Source organism: Fringilla coelebs (genome assembly GCF_963513975.1).
Source record: "Fringilla coelebs genome assembly, chromosome: 34".
Taxonomy (NCBI): Eukaryota; Metazoa; Chordata; class Aves; order Passeriformes; family Fringillidae; genus Fringilla; species Fringilla coelebs.
Genome location: NC_140060.1, coordinates 541482 through 559111, shown reverse-complemented (window position 1 = coordinate 559111; position 17630 = coordinate 541482). Strand labels below are relative to the sequence as shown.

General features: G+C 48.2%; 1 protein-coding gene across 1 annotated transcript in view; it reads left to right on the top strand.

Annotated features, from left to right (window-relative positions):
• The first annotated feature begins 205 nt into the window (after nucleotides 1–205).
• LOC311164660 (matrix metalloproteinase-14-like) overlaps nucleotides 206–17630 on the top strand; it is a 31432-nt gene continuing 14007 nt past the window's right edge. Inside the window, exons 1-5 of the mRNA XM_084224191.1 lie at nucleotides 206–293; nucleotides 9382–9530; nucleotides 11323–11445; nucleotides 14138–14448; nucleotides 16994–17137. Coding sequence (XP_084080317.1) covers nucleotides 219–293; nucleotides 9382–9530; nucleotides 11323–11445; nucleotides 14138–14448; nucleotides 16994–17137 — 802 coding nt within the window. The 5' untranslated portion in view covers nucleotides 206–218. The remainder of the gene's footprint in view (nucleotides 294–9381; nucleotides 9531–11322; nucleotides 11446–14137; nucleotides 14449–16993; nucleotides 17138–17630) is intronic.

Here is a 17630-nt window from a genome sequence, read left to right as displayed (position 1 = left end):
GATCCTCCCGCCCGCCAGGGGGCGCTAAACCGAGACCCCCCCCTTAATAAAAAACCCCAAAAAACCCCAAAAAACCCCAAAATTTTCGGGGTTTTTTCCCCTCCCCCACCCCCAAGCCCCTCCCCCCGCCTCCCCTCAAGCCCCTCCCCCATTCCCGGTTTTTTTTTTTTGGGATTTCCCCCCCCTCCCCCTCCCCAAACGCGGCGCCGCTCCCGGAGATGCTCCTGGGGCTCCTGATTTTTTGGGGGGTCCTGCCCCCCCCCGCCGCCCCCCAGCCCCGCTTCTCGCCCGAGGTGAGACCCCCGGGACCCCCCCCCAAAAATCCACATCCCCAAAAAACCCCAAAAAACCCAAAATCCGGAGGTTTTAACCTAAAAAACAACGGAAATTCGGCGGGTTTGGCTCCAAAAATCCCCAAATGCGGCGGTTTTACCCCAAAAAAAGATCAAAATCCGGCGGTTTTACCCCAAAATCCGGCGGTTTTACCCCAAAATTCGGCGGTTTTACCCCAAAATTCGGCGGTTTCACCCCTGAGCTCCCATATCCGCCTGGTTTGCCCTAAAATCCGGAATTTTTACCCTAAAAAACCCCAAAATTTGTCAATTTTAACCCAAAAAAAACCCCCAAATCCGGCGGTTTCACCCCCAAAAAAACCCAAAATCCGGCGGGTTAATCCCAAAAATCCCAAAATCCGGTGGATTAACCCCAAATTCCGCTGGGTTTAACCCTTTAAAAACTCCAAATCTGGCAAGTTTCCCCCAAAAAACCAAAATCCGGCGCTTTTAACCCAAAAAAACCCCAAAATTCGTCAATTTTAACCAAAAAAACCCCAAAATTCGTCAATTTTGACCCCAAAAAACCCCAAAATCCGGCGGTTTTAACCCAAAAAAACCCCAAAATCCGGCGATTTGGACCTAAAAAATCCCAAAATTTGGGATTTTTACCCCAAAATTTGGGATTTTTACCCCAAAAACCCCAAAACCCGGCGGTTTCACCCCAAAATTTGGCTTTTTCCGGCAGCTTTGGGTTCGAAACTCCAAATTTCGGCTCGGGACCCCCCCAAATTTTGGGTTCAAATCCGCAAATTTTGGTTCAAATCCTCCAATTTCCGTCCAAAACCCCCAAATTTGAGACCTGGACCCCCAAATTTTGGGTTCAAATCCTCAAATTTTGGGTTCAAATCCTCAAATTTTGGAGCTGAACCCCCAAATTTCGGCTCGGGACCCCGAAATTTTGGGTTGAAATCCCCGAATTTTTGGTCAAAATCCTCAAATTTTGGGTTGAAATCCCCAAATTTCCATCCAGGACCCCGAAATTTTGGGTTAAAATCCCCAAATTTTGGAGCAGAACCCTCAAATTCGGGCCAGGATCCCCAAAAATTGAAGCAGGACCCCCAAATTTTGGGGTAAAATCTCCAAATTTCATCACGAACCTCCCCAAATTTCGGCTCGGGACCCCCAAATTTTGGGTCGAAATCCCCAAAATTCGGGTAAAAACCCCAAAATTCGGATTAAAATCCCCAAAATTCGGGCGAAAATCCCCAAATTTTGGAGCGGAACCCCCAAATTTTGGGTCGAAATCCCCAAATTTCGGAGCAAAGCCCTCAAATTTCGAGCCGGAACCCCCAAAATTCGGGTAAAAAACCCCAAAACTCGGGTGAAAATCCCCAAAATTCGGGTAAAAAACCCCAAATTTTGGAGCTGAACCCCCAAATTTTGGGTCGAAATTCCCAAATTTTGGAGCGGAACCCTCAAATTTTGGGTCGAAAGCCCCAAAATTCGGGTAAAAGCCCCAAAATTCGGGTGAAAATCCCCAAATTTTGGAGCGGAACCCCCAAAATTCGGATTAGAATCCCCAAAATTCGGGTAAATAACCCCAAAATTCGGGTAAATAACCCAAAAATTCGGATTTAAATCCCCAAATTTTGGGTCAAAATCCCCAAATTTCGGGTCGGAATCCCCAAATTCCCGTCCCCTCCCCTCCCCCCCTCCCCCGCCACGTCTCCCTCTCGCCCCTCCCCCACCCTTTTTTTTTTTTTTTCCGCTTTTTTCCGCTTTTTTCCCGGGTTTTGGGTTTTTTTCTTCTTTTTTTTTGGGATGGCGCCGAAAGTTCCGCTTTTTCCGCATTTTTCTCCCCAAAAAAAAATCAAAAAACCCAAATCTGGCGCGGGGGTGGGGGAGGGGAGAGACGTGGCCGCTGCTTCCCCTCCCCCACCCCCTCCTCGAAGTGAAAAATTCCGAATTTTCCCCCAAATTTCCACCCCAAAAAATAAAAAAAAAATCGGAAAGGGAGGGAAGGGAGGGGGGCGGGGCGGCCACGCCCAAATTTCCCCCAAAAAAAAAAAAGGCGGGAAAAAAACCCAAAAATGCCCCAAAAAAAAACCAAAAATGAGGAGAGGGGGGAGGGGCGGGATCCCCAAATTGGAGTCGGGAACCCCAAAATTGCCCCAAAATGACCCAAAATCCACCCAGGACCCCAAAAATTCCACCTGGGAGCCCCAAATTTGGAGTAAAAAGCCCCAAAATTGCCCCAAAATTGCCCCAAATTGCCCCAGTGGGCCCAAAATCCACCCAGGATCCCCAAAATTGGATCCAGAACCCCCAAAATTGCCCCAAAATTGCCCAAAATTCACCCAGGATCCCCAAAATTGGATCCAGAAACCCCAAAATCGCCCCAAAAGGACCCAAAATTCACCCAGGACCCCAAAAATTCACCTGGGAGACCCAAATTTGGAGCAAAAAGCCCCAAAATTGCCCCAAAAGGGCCCAAAATCCACCCAGGATCCCCAAAATTGGATACAGAAACCCCAAAATTGCCCCAAAATGGCCCAAAATTCACCCAGAATCCCCAAAATTTGATTTGGGAGCCCCAAAATTGCCTCAAATTCACCCAAAAATCCCCTTGGGAACCCCAAAATTCACCCAAGAACCCCAAAATTGCCCCAAAATGACCCAAAATCCAACCAGGATCCCCAAAATTGGATCCAGAATCCCAAAAATTGCCCCAAAAAGCCCCAAAATTCACCCAGGACCCCAAAAATTCACCTGGGAGCCCCAAAATTTGATTTGGGAGCCCCAAAATGGCCCCAAAAGGGCCCAAAATCCACCCAGGATCCCCAAAATTGGATCCAGAAACCCCAAAATTGCCCCAAAATGGTCCAAAATTCACCCAGGACCCACAAAATTCCACCTGGGAGCCCCAAAATTTGATCAAAAAGCCCCAAAATTGCCCCAAATTCACCCAAAAATCCCCTTGGGACCCCCAAAATTCATCTGGGATCCCCAAAATTCATCTGGGACCCCCAAAATTCACCCAGGACCCCCCAAATTCCACCTGGGAGCCCCAAATTTGGAGCAAAAAGCCCCAAAATTGCCCCAAAAGGGCCGAAAATCCACCCAGGATCCCCAAAATTGGATCCAGAAACCCCAAAATTGCCCCAAAAGGACCCAAAATTCACCCAGGACCTCAAAAATTCCACCCAGAATCCCCAAAATTTGATTTTGGAGCCCCAAAATTGCCTCAAATTCACCCAAAAATCCCCTTGGGACCCCCAAAATTGACCCAGAACCCCCCAAAATTTGGTCTAAAAGCCCCAAAAGGACCCAAAATTCACCCAGGACCCCAAAAATTCACCCTGGGAGCCCCAAATTTGGAGCAAAAAGCCCCAAAATTGCCCCAAAATGACCCAAAATGGCCCAAAATTCACCAAGGATCCCCAAAATTCCACCCAGAATCCCCAAAATTTGATTTGGGAGCCCCAAAATTGCCTCAAATTCACCCAAAAATCCCCTTGGGACCCCCAAAATTCACCTGGGACCCCCCAAAATTTGGTCTAAAAGCCCCAAAATGGCCCAAAATTCACCCAGGACCCCAAAAATTCCACCTGGGAGCCCCAAATTTGATCAAAAAGCCCCAAAATTACCCCAAAAAGGCCCAAAATTCACCCAGGATCCCCAAAATTGGATCCAGAAACCCCAAAATCGCCCCAAAAGGGCCCCAAAATCCCCCAGGACCCCCCAAAATTCCCCAAAACTGAGGAAAAAAGGCAAAATCCGCCCCAAAAATGCCCAAAATTACCCCCAAAAGATCCTGAAAAAATCAGGAAATGGTAAAAAAAAGCCCAAAAAATTAAAAAATGCCAAAAGAATGAGAAAAAATCAGGGGAAAGTTGGGGAAAATTTTAAATCCCCCCCAAAATTCCCCAAATTTGGGTTTTTCACCCCAAATCTGCCGAGTTTGGGTCCCTCCTGTGCGAAAATCTGAAATGGAATTCTGCTAAAATTGGGGCAAAAAGGCCCAAAATGGAAGAAAAAATTGAAGTAAAGGAAAAAAAATGGGGAAAAAACCCCAAAATTTCATCAAATTCTAAAAGTTCAGAGGAATCCCCACCAAAAATTTGCAAAATTGTAAAAAAATCATCAAAAAACCGCCAAAAATTGGCCAAAAATTGCGGAAAGAAAACCACAAAAAAGGCTCAAAAAATGGCCCCCAAATTGGAATAAATTAAAAAAAAAATCAGGAAAAATTCCCCAAAAATCAGGAAAAATTCAAGAAAAAAATCACAAAAAATTCCTAAAAAAAACTCAGGAAAAATTTTGAAAAATCAAGAAAAATTCCTCAAAAAAATCACAAAAAAATCCCCAAAAATCAGGAAAAAATAAAACAAAAATCAGGAAAAATTCCTAAAAAAAATCAGGAAAAAATTTCAAAAAAAAAAAAAATCAGGAAAAATTCCCCCAAAAATCAGGAAAAATTCCAAAAAAAATTCAGGAAAAATTCCTCAAAAAATCAGGAAAAAATAAAAAAAAATCAGGAAAAATTCAAAAAAAAAAATCACAAAAACATCCTCCAAAAAATCAGGAAAAATTCAAAAGAAATCAGGAAAAATTCCCAAAAAAAATCACAAAAATTCCCCCCAAAAAATCAGGAAAAATTCCCAAAAAAATCAGGAAAAATGAAAAAAAAAAATCACAAAAATTCCCCAAAAAATCACAAAAAATTCCACAAAAATCAGGAAAAAATCCCAAAAAATCAGGAAAAATTCCAAAAAAAATCCCCAAAAAAATCAGGAAAAAATAAAAAAAAAAAATCACAAAAAAATCAGGAAAAATTTCCAAAAAAAAAAAAAAAAACCCCAGGAAAAAGTCCCCCAAAAATCAGAAAAAAATCCCAAAAAATTCAGGAAAAATTCCCAAAAAATCTCCAAAAAATTCCCCCCCAAAATCAGGAAAAATCCAAAAAAAATAACAAAAAATCCCCCCAAAAATCCAAAAAAAATCCAAAAACATCATAAAAAATTCCCAAAAAATTCCCAAAAAATCCAAAAAAATCCCCAAATTTCCCCAAATTTCCCGGAATTCTCCCCAAATCCCCTTTGTTCCCCTCAGGCCTGGCTGCAGCAGTACGGGGAAAAATGGAAAAATTGGGGAAAATTCCCCAAAAATCCACAATAAATCAGAAAAAAATCCTCCAGGAAAAATTCCAAAGAAATCAGGAAAAATTCCCAAAAAAAATCAGGAAAAATTCCCTCAAAAATGAGGAAAAATTCCAAAAAAATCACAGAAAATTTCCCAAAAATCAGGAAAAATTCCCCAAAAAATCAGGAAAAAAATAAAAAAAAAATCAGGAAAAATTTCCAAAAAAAATCACAAAAAATCAGGAATTTTTTTTTTTAAATCAGGAAAAATCCCCCAAAACATCACAAAAAATTCCACAAAAAACCACAAAAAATTCCCCAAAACATCACAAAAATTTCCCCAAAAATCACAAAAAATTCAAAAAAAAAAATCCCCAAAAAATTCCCAAAAAAAAATCAGGAAAAATTAAAAAAAAAATTCAGGAAAAGTGCCAAAAAAAAATCACAAAAAATTCCCAAAAAAATCACAAAAAATTCCCCAAAAAATCACAAAAAATTCCCAAAAAATTCCCCAAAAAATCACGAAAAATCCCCAAACGGCCCCAAATTTTTCCAAATTCCCTGAATTTTCCCAAACCTCCCGGAATTCTCCCCAAATCCCCTTTGTTCCCCTCAGGCCTGGCTGCAGCAGTACGGGGAAAAATCAAAAAATTGGGGAAAATTCCCCAAAAATCCACAATAAATCACAAAAAAATCCTCCAAAAAATCAGGAAAAATTCCAAAAAAAATCACCAAAAATTCCAAAAAAATCCCCCCTAAAATCACAAAAAATTCCTCAAAAAAATCAGGAAAAATTGAAAATAAATCAGGAAAAATTAAAAAAAAAAATCAGGAAAAATCAAAAAAAATCAGGAAAAATTCCCTCAAAAATGAGGAAAAATTCCTCAAAAAATCAGGAAAAATTCCCCAAAAAATCACAAAAAATCCTCCAAAAATCCGGAAAAATTCCCCAAAAAAATCCCCCCAAAAATTCCAAAAAATCAGGAAAAATCCCCCAAAAAAATCCCCCAAAAAATCAGGAAAAAATAAAAAAAAAATCACAAAAAATCAGGAAAAATTTCCAAAAAAAAATCACAAAAAATCAGGAAAATTTTCCAAAAAAAAAAAAAAAAAAACCAGGAAAAAGTCCCCCAAAATCAGGACAAAACCCCCAAAACATCACAAAAAATTCCCCAAAAAATCACAAAAAATCCCCCAAAAATCAGAAAAAAATCCCAAAAAAATCAGGAAAAATTCCGAAAAAATCCCCAAAAAATCCCCCCAAAAAATCAGGAAAAATCCCAAAAAAATCAGGAAAAAATCCCGAAAAATAACAAAAAATCCCCCCAAAAATCCAAAAAAATTCAAAAAAAATCAGAAAAAATTCCCCCAAAAATTCCCAAAAAATCACGAAAAATCCCCAAATGCCCCAAATTTCCCCAAATTCCCCGAATTTTCCCAAATCTCCCGGATTTTTCCCCAAATCCCCTTGTTCCCCCCTCAGGCCTGGCTGCAGCAGTACGGGGAAAAATCAAAAAATAGCGGGAAAATTCCCCAAAAATGCACAATAAATCACAAAAAATTCCTCCAAAAAAAATCAGGAAAAATTCAAAAAAAATCAGGAAAAGTGCCAAAAAAAGTCACAAAAAATTCCAAAAAAAATCACAAAAAATTCCCTCAAAAATCAGGAAAAATTCCCCCCCAAAATCACAAAAATTTTCTCAAAAATCTGGAAATGTTCCCAAAAAATCAGGAAAAATTCCCCCCAAAAAATCCCAAAAAATTCCCCAAAAAATCACAAAAAATTCCCGAAAAATCAGGAAAAATTCCCCCAAATTCAGGAAAAAATCCCCAAAAAATCAGGAAAAATTCCTCAAAAAATCAGGAAAAATTTCCAAAAAAAAAATCAGGAAAAATTCCCCCAAAATCAGGAAAAATTCCTCAAAAAATCAGGAAAAAATAAAAAAAAATCAGGAAAAATTCCCCAAAAAATCACAAAAATTCCCCCCAAAAAATCAGGAAAAATTCCCCAAAAAAATCAGGAAAAATTAAAAAAAAAAATCACAAAAATTCCCCCAAAAATTACAAAAAATTCCACAAAAATCAAAAAAAAAATCCCCCAAAAAATCAGGAAAAATTCATCAAAAAATCAGGGAAAATTCCCAAAAAATCAGGAAAAAATAAAAAAAAAATCACAAAAAATCAGGAAAAATTTCCAAAAAAAAATCACAAAAAATCAGGAAAATTTTCAAGAAAAAAAAAAAACCGGGAAAAAGTTCCCCAAAATCAGGACAAAACCCCCAAAACATCACAAAAAATTCCCAAAAAAAATCACAAAAAATCCCCCAAAAATCAGAAAAAAATCCCAAAAAAATCAGGAAAAATTCCGAAAAAATCCCCAAAAAATCCCCCCCAAAAATCAGGAAAAAATCCCCAAAAATAACAAAAAATCCCCCCAAAAATCCAAAAAAATCTGAAAAAATTCCCAAAAAAATTCCCAAAAAATCACTAAAAATCCCCAAATCTCCCGGAATTCTCCCCAAATCTCCCGGAATTCTCCCCAAATCTCCCGGAATTCTCCCCAAATCCCCTTTTTCCCCCCTCAGGCCTGGCTGCAGCAGTACGGGGAAAAATCAAAAAATTGTGGAAAATTCCCCAAAAATCCACAATAAATCACAAAAAAATCCTCCAAAAAAAATCAGGAAAAATTCAAAAAAAATCAGGAAAAGTGCCAAAAAAAGTCACAAAAAATTCCAAAAAAAATCACAAAAAATTCCCTCAAAAATGAGGAAAAATTCCCTCAAAAATCAGGAAAAATTCCCCCCCAAAATCACAAAAATTTTCTCAAAAATCTGGAAATGTTCCCAAAAAATCAGGAAAAATTCCCCCCAAAAAATCCAAAAAAATTCCAAAAAAATCCCAAAAAATTCCAAAAAAATCACAAAAAATTCCCTAAAAATCAGGAAAAATTCCCCCAAATTCAGGAAAAAATCCCCAAAACATCAGGAAAAATTCCTCAAAAAATCAGGGAAAAATTCCCAAAAAAAGACAAAAAAATTTCCAAAAAAATCATGTAAAAATCACCAAAAAATCAGGAAAAATTCCCCAAAAAATCACAAAAAATTCCAAAAAAATTCCCCCAAAAAATCCCAAAAAATCCCAAAAAATCCCCAAATTCCCTAAATTTCTAAATTTTCCCAAACCTCCCGGAATTCCCCCCAAATCCCCTTTGTTCCCCCTCAGGCCTGGCTGCAGCAGTACGGGGAAAAATCAAAAAATAGCGTGAAAATTCCCCAAAAATCCACAATAAATCACAAAAAATTCCTCGAAAAATCAGGAAAAATTCCCCAGAAAATCACGAAAGACTCCCCAAAAAAAATCACAGAAAATTCCCCAAAAATCAGGAAAAATTCCTCAAAAAATCAGGAAAAAAATCCCAAAAAATCAGGAAAAATTCCAAAAAAAAAAAAAAAAAAATCCCCAAAAAATTAGGAAAAATCCCCAAAAAATCACAAAAAATCAGGAAAAATTAAAAAAAAATCACAAAAAATCAGGAAAATTTTCAAAAAAAAATCAGGAAAAATTCCCCCAAAATCAGGAAAAATCTCCCCCAAAAATCACAAAAAATCCCCCAAAAATCAGAAAAAAATCCCAAAAAAATCAGGAAAAATTTCCAAAAAATCCCAAAAAAATCCCCCAAAAATCAGAAAAAAATCCCAAAAAAATCAGGAAAAATTCCAAAAAATCACCAAAAAATCACCAAAAAATCACCAAAAATTCCAAAAAAACCAGAAAAAATTCCCCCCAAAAATCCCCAAAAAATCACCAAAAAATCACCAAAAATTCCAAAAAAATCAGAAAAAATTCCCCAAAAAAATCACAAAAAATCACGAAAAATCCCCAAACGGCCCCAAATTTCCCCAAATGCCCCAAATTTTCCCAAATCTCCGGGAATTCTCCCCAAATCCCCTTTGTTCCCCCCTCAGGCCTGGCTGCAGCAGTACGGGTACCTCCCTCCCGGCGACCTGCGGGCGCGGCCCCGCGCCGCCCCGGCCTCGCTGTCGGCGGCGCTGGCGGCCATGCAGAGGTTCTACGGCATCCCCGTCACCGGCACCGCCGACGCCGAGACCGTCCGGTGCGTCCCGGGGACAAAAACAGCGATTTCGGGGCTTTGGGGATCCATTTCTTGGGTCATCGTTGGGTTTTGGGGCCAAAAACAGCGATTTTGGGTCTTTGGGGTCGGGTTTGGGGTGAAAAACGGCGATTTTGGGGCATTGGGATTGGGTTTGGGGTCATCGTTGGGGTTTGAGGTCAAAAACGGCGATTTTGGGTCATTAGGATCCAGAAATGTCCAGTTTTGGGTCAATGGGGTTGGGTTTGGGGTCAAAAACGGCGATTTTGGGTCAATGGGGTTGGGTTTGGGGTCATTGTTGGGGTTTGGGGTCAAAAACGGTGATTTTGGGTCATTGGGATCCAGAAATGTCAATTCTTCGGTCAATGGGATTTGGGTTGGGGTCATTGTTGGGTTTTGGGGTGAAAAACGGCGATTTTGGGTCATTGGGGTCGGGTTTGGGGTCATCGTTGGAGTTTGGGGCGAAAAACGGCGATTTTGGGTCAATGGGGTTGGGTTTGGGGTCATCGTTGGGTTTTGAGGCCAAAAACGGCGATTTTGGGGCATTGGGATCCAAAAATGTCCAGTTTTGGGTCATTGGGGTTGGGTTTGGTGTCAAAAACGGCGATTTTGGGTCATTGGGGTTGGGTTTGGGGTCATTGTTGGGTTTTGGGGCGAAAAACGGCGATTTAGGGTCGTTGGGTTTGGGTTTGGGGTCATTGTTGGGTTTTGGGTTCAAAAACGGCGATTTTGGGTCATTGGGATCCAGAAATGTCCAGTTTTAGGTCATGGGGGGCGGGTTTGGGGTCATTGTTGGGGTTTGGGGTCAAAAACGGCGATTTTGGGTCATTGGGATCCAGAAATGTCCAGTTTTGGGTCATTGGGGTTGGGTTTGGGGTCATTGTTGGGTTTGGGGTCAAAAACGGCGATTTTGGGTCAAGGGGATCCAGTTCTTGGGTCATTGTTGGGTTTTGGGTCAAAAACGGCGATTTTGGGTCAAGGGGATCCAGTTCTTGGGTTATTGTTGGGTTTTGGGGTCAAAAACGGCGATTTTGGGTCATTGGGATCCAGAAATGTCCAGTTTTGGGGCATCGTTGGGGTTTGGTGTCAAAAACAGCAATTTTGGGTCAATGGGGTCGGGTTTGGGGTCATCATTGGGTTTTGAGGCCAAAAACGGCGATTTTTGGTCATTGGGATCCAGAAATGTCCAGATTTGGGTCATTGGGGTCGGGTTTGGGGTCATTGGGGTTGGGTTTGGGTTCAAAAACAGCGATTTTGGGTCAAGGGGATCCAGTTCTTGGGTCATTGTTGGATTTGGGGCGAAAAACGGCGATTTTGGGTCATTGGGATCCAGAAATGTCCAGTTTTGGGTCCATACTGGTCCATACTGGTCCATACCGGTCCATACTGGTTTATACTGGTCCGTACTGGTCCATACTGGTCCATACTGGTCCATACTGGTCCATACTGGTCCATACCGGTCCATACCGGTCCATACTGGTTTATACTGGTCCATACTGGTCCATATCGGTCCTTACCGGTCCATACCAGTCCATACTGGTCCATACTGGTCAGTACTGGTCCGTACTGGTCCGTACCGGTCCATACTGGTCCATACTGGTCAGTACCGGTCCGTACCGGTCCATACTGGTCCGTACTGGTCCATACTGGTCCGTACTGGTCCATACTGGTCCATACCGGTCCATACTGGTCAGTACCGGTCCGTACCAGTCCATACTGGTCCATACTGGTTTATACTGGTCCGTACTGGTCCGTACCGGTCCTTACTGGTTCATACTGGTCCGTACTGGTGCAGGGCCATGCTCCGCCCCCGCTGCGGGGTCCCGGACAGGTTCGGCGCTCAGGTGAAGGCTCAGGTGCGGCGGCGCCGCTTCGCCCTGCAGGGGCTGCGCTGGGAGCAGCCCGAGATCACCTACAGGTAATGGGGCACACCTGGGCACACCTGGGCACACCTGGGGGCACCTGGGGGTTAACTGGGCACACCTGGGCACACCTGGGCACACCTGGGGGTTACCTGGGCACACCTGGGCACACCTGGGGGTTACCTGGGCACACCTGGGCACACCTGGGGGTTACCTGGGCACACCTGGGCACACCTGGGCACACCTGGGCACAGCTGAGATACACCTGAGATACACCTGGGCACACCTGGGGGCACCTGGGGGTTAACTGGGCACACCTGGGCACACCTGGGCACACCTGGGGGTTACCTGGGCACACCTGGGCACACCTGGGCGCACCTGGGCACACCTGGGGGCACCTGAGATACACCTGGGCACACCTGGGGGCACCTGGGCACACCTGGGGGCACAGCTGAGATACACCTGAGATACACCTGGGCACACCTGGGGGCACCTGAGATACACCTGGGCACACCTGGGCACACCTGGGGGCACCTGGGCACACCTGGGGGCACCTGGGCACACCTGGACACACCTGGGCACACCTGGGGCACACCTGGGGGCACCTGGGCACACCTGGACACACCTGGGCACACCTGGGGCACACCTGGGGCACACCTGGGCACACCTGGGGGCACCTGAGATACACCTGAGATACACCTGGGCACATCTGGGCACACCTGGAGGTTACCTGGGCACACCTGGGGGCACCTGGGCACACCTGGGGTTATCTGGGGCACACCTGGGGCACACCTGGGGGTTACCTGGGCACACCTGGGCACACCTGGGCACACCTGGGGTTACCTAAGGAATACCTGGGGGTTACCTGGGCACACCTGGGACACACCTGGGCACATCTGGGACACACCTGGGGGCACCTGGGGGTTACCTGGGGGTTACCTGGGCACACCTGGGGGCAACTGGGCACACCTGGGGCACACCTGGGCACACCTGAGGGTTACCTGGGCACACCTGGGGGTTACCTGGGGGTTACCTGGGCACACCTGGGGTTCTCTGGGGGTTACCTGGGGGTCACCTGTGCACACCTGAGCACACCTGTGCCCCCCGCAGCATCCAGAACTACACCCCCAAGGTGGGCGAGGCCGCCACCTGGGCCGCCATCCGCCGCGCCTTCCAGGTGTGGGCGTGGGCACACCTGGGCACACCTGGGCACACCTGGGGGTTACCTGGGGGTTACCTGGGGGTTACCTGGGCACACCTGGGGGCATCTGGGCACACCTGGGGGTTACCTGGGGGTTACCTGGGGGTTACCTGGGCACACCTGGGGGCATCTGGGCACACCTGGGGCACACCTGGGCACACCTGAGGGTTACCTGTGCACACCTGGGGGCATCTGGGCACACCTGGGGCACACCTGGGCACACCTGAGGGTTACCTGTGCACACCTGGGGGCATCTGGGCACACCTGGGCACACCTGAGGGTTACCTGTGCACACCTGAGCACACCTGTGCCCCTCCCCCCGCAGCATCCAGAACTACACCCCCAAGGTGGGCGAGGCCGCCACCTGGGCCGCCATCCACCGCGCCTTCCAGGTGTGGGCGTGGGCACACCTGGGCACACCTGGGACACACCTGGGCACACCTGGGCACACCTGAGATACACCTGAGATACACCTGGGCACATCTGGGCACACCTGGAGGTTACCTGGGCACACCTGGGGGCACCTGGGCACACCTGGGGTTATCTGGGGCACACCTGGGGCACACCTGGGGGTTACCTGGGCACACCTGGGCACACCTGGGCACACCTGGGGTTACCCAAGGAATACCTGGGGGTTACCTGGGCACACCTAGGGTTACCTGGGCACACCTGGGGGTTACCTGGGGGTTACCTGGGGGTTACCTGGGCACACCTGGGGGCATCTGGGCACACCTGGGGCACACCTGGGCACACCTGAGGGTTACCTGGGCACACCTGGGGGTTACCTGGGGGTTACCTGGGCACACCTGGGGTTCTCTGGGGGTTACCTGGGGGTCACCTGTGCACACCTGAGCACACCTGTGCCCCCCGCAGCATCCAGAACTACACCCCCAAGGTGGGCGAGGCCGCCACCTGGGCCGCCATCCGCCGCGCCTTCCAGGTGTGGGCGTGGGCACACCTGGGCACACCTGGGCACACCTGGGGGTTACCTGGGGGTTACCTGGGGGTTACCTGGGCACACCTAGGGTTACCTGGGCACACCTGGGGGTTACCTGGGGGTTACCTGGGGGTTACCTGGGCACACCTGGGGGCATCTGGGCACACCTGGGGCACACCTGGGCACACCTGAGGGTTACCTGGGCACACCTGGGGGTTACCTGGGGGTTACCTGGGCACACCTGGGGTTCTCTGGGGGTTACCTGGGGGTCACCTGTGCACACCTGAGCACACCTGTGCCCCCCGCAGCATCCAGAACTACACCCCCAAGGTGGGCGAGGCCGCCACCTGGGCCGCCATCCGCCGCGCCTTCCAGGTGTGGGCGTGGGCACACCTGGGCACACCTGGGCACACCTGGGGGTTACCTGGGGGTTACCTGGGGGTTACCTGGGCACACCTGGGGGCATCTGGGCACACCTGGGGCACACCTGGGCACACCTGAGGGTTACCTGTGCACACCTGGGGGCATCTGGGCACACCTGGGACACACCTGGGCACACCTGAGGGTTACCTGTGCACACCTGAGCACACCTGTGCCCCTCCCCCCGCAGCATCCAGAACTACACCCCCAAGGTGGGCGAGGCCGCCACCTGGGCCGCCATCCGCCGCGCCTTCCAGGTGTGGGCGTCGGCCGCGCCCGCCCTGCGCTTCCGGGAGGTTCCGTACGGGCGGATCCGGGCGGGGGCGGAGCCCGGCGCCGACATCATGGTGATGTTCGCCGAGGGTTTCCACGGCGACGCCACGCCCTTCGACGGGCCGGGCGGGTTCCTGGCCCACGCCTACTTCCCCGGGCCCCACATCGGGGGCGACACCCACTTCGACGGGGCGGAGCCCTGGACGCACCGCGGGGACGACCTGAGCGGTGAGGGGCACACCTGGGCACACCTGGGGGCACCTGGGCACACCTGGGCACACCTGGGCACACCTGGGAGGGATTGAGGGAAAAAAACCCGGTGAAAATTGGGTGGAAAATGGGGATTTTGGGGTTACCTGGGCACACCTGGGCACACCTGGGCACACCTGGGCACACCTGGGCACCCACTTCGACAGGGCGGAGCCCTGGACGCACCGCGGCGACGACCTGAGCGGTGAGGGGCACACCTGGGGGCAGGTGGGGCACACCTGGGGGCACCTGGGCACACCTGGGCACACCTGGGAGGGATTGAGGGAAAAAACCCGGTGAAAATTGGGTGGAAAATGGAAATTTTGGGGTTACCTGTGTTACCTGGGCACACCTGGGCACACCTGGGGGCACCTGGGGGCAGGTGGGGGCACACCTGGACACCCACTTCGACGGGGCGGAGCCCTGGACGCACCGCGGGGACGACCTGAGCGGTGAGGGCACACCTGGGGGCAGGTGGGGACACCTGGGCACACCTGGGCACACCTGGGAGGGGGTTTAAGGGAAAAAATCCCAAAATTTGGGTGGAAAATGGGGATTTTGGGGGGTTTTGGGGTCACCTGGGCACACCTGGGCACACCCGGGCACACCTGGGAGGGATAAAGAGAAAAAAAAAGGTGAAATTTGGGTGAAAAATGGGGATTTTGGGGTTACCTGTGTTACCTGGGCACACCTGGGCACACCTGGGGGCACCTGGGCACACCTGGGGGCACCTGGGAGGGATTGAGGAAAAAAACCCGGTGAAAATTGGGTGAGAAATGGGGATTTTGGGGTTACCTGGGCACACCTGGGCACACCTGGGCGCACCTGGGCACACCTGGGGGGGGAAAATGCCAAAATTTGGGTGAAAAATGGGGATTTTGGGGTCACCTCGGCACACCTGGGCACACCTGGGCACACCTGGGCACCCACTTCGACGGGGCGGAGCCCTGGACGCACCGCGGGGACGACCTGAGCGGTGAGGGGCACACCTGGGCACACCTGGGCACACCTGGGGCACACCTGGGAGGGGAAAAATCCCAAAATTTGGGTGAAAAATGGGGATTTTAGGGTTACCTGGGCACACCTGGGCACACCTGGAGGCAGGTGGGGCACACCTGGGCACACCTGGGGACACCTGGGAGGGGAAAATGCCAAAATTTGGGTGAAAAATGGGGATTTTGGGGTGTTTTGGGGTTACCTGGGCACACCTGGGCACACCTGGGAGGGGAAAAAATCCCAAAATTTGGGTGAAAAATGGGGATTTTGGGGTTACCTGGGCACACCTGGGAGGGGAAAAATCCCAAAATTTGGGTGAAAAATGGAGATTTTGGGGTTACCTGTGTTACCTGGGCACACCTGGGGGCACCTGGGCACAACTGGGCACACCTGGGGGCACCTGGGAGGGGAAAAAAAGCCAAAATTTGGGTGAAAAATGGGGATTTTTGGGTTAAAAATGGGGATTTTGGGGTCACCTGGCCACACCTGGGCACACCTGGGAGGGAGTTTGGGGGGAAAAAACCCAAAATTTGGGTGAAAAATGGAGATTTTGGGGTTACCTGGGCACACCTGGGCACACCTGGGGGCACCTGGGCACACCTGGGCACACCTGGAGAGGAAAAAACCCCGAAAGTTTGGGGTTAAAAATGCAGATTTGGGGTTAGAAAAGGAGATTCTGTGACCTTCCATGGCCTTCCATGACCTTCCATCACCTTCCATGACCTTCCATCACCTTCCATCACCTTCTACGCCCTTCCATCACCTTCCATCACCTTCCATGGCCTTCCATGGTTTTCCACGACCTTCCATGACCTTCCATGACCTTCCATTGACCTTCCATGGTTTTCTACGACCTTCCATCACCTTCCACGACCTTCCATGACCTTCCATCACCTTCCATCACCTTCCATCACCTTCCATCACCTTCCATCACCTTCCATCACCTTCCACGACCTTCCATGACCTTCCATCACCTTCCATCACCTTCCATCACCTTCCATGGCCTTCCATCACCTTCCATCACCTTCCATCACCTTCCATGGCCTTCCATCACCTTCCATCACCTTCCATCACCTTCCATCACCTTCCATGACCTTCCATGACCTTCCATCACCTTCCATCACCTTCCATCACCTTCCATGGCCTTCCATCACCTTCCATGGCCTTCCATCACCTTCCATCACCTTCCATGACCTTCCATCACCTTCCATCACCTTCCATCACCTTCCATCACCTTCCATCACCTTCCATCACCTTCCATGGCCTTCCATGGTTTTCCACAACCTTCCATGACCTTCCATGACCTTCCATGGGTTTCCATGACCTTCCACGACCTTCCATGCCCTTCCATGCCCTTCCATGACCATGAAGGGTCTCCATTGACCTTCCATGACCTTGCTTGACCTTCCATGGTTTTCCATGGCCTTCCATGACCTTCCACACCCTTCCCCGCCCCCCGCAGCCTCCCCATTGGCCTCCCTCTCCCTTGCCCCGCCCCCCGCTGACCTTCCAGGACCTTTCCCGCCAGGTAACGACCTTTTCCTGGTGGCGGTGCACGAGCTGGGCCACGCCCTGGGCCTGGAACATTCCAGCGACCCGTCGGCCATCATGGCGCCCTTCTACCAATGGATGGACACCGAGGCCTTCGAGCTGCCCGAGGACGACCGGCGCGGCATCCAGCAGCTCTAACGGTGGGATCTGGGCGAAAAACGGGGATTTTGGGGAGGAATCGGGGGGGAAGTGGGGGGAAAGTGGGGGAAAAAGTGGGGGGAAAAGTGGGGGGGAAAGTGGGGGGAAAATTGAAGAGAAATTGGGTGAAAATTGGGGGGGAAATTGGGGAAAAATTGGGGAAAAATTGGTGAAAAGTTGGGTAAAAATTGGGGGAAAATTGGTAAGAATTGAGGGAAAAATGAGAAAAAATTGGGTGAAAATTGGCTGAAAATTTGGCTTAGATTGGGCAAAAATTGGGTAAAAATTGGGGAAAAAATTGGGCAAAAATTGGCTTAAATTGGCTGAAAATTGGGGGAAAATTGGGGGGAAATTGGGGGGAAAGTGGGGGAAAATTGGGGTTAAATTGGGCCAAAATTGGGCAAAAATTGGGGAAAATTGGGTAAAAATTGGCAGAAATTGGGGAAAATTGGGTAAAAATTGGGCAAAAAGTTGGG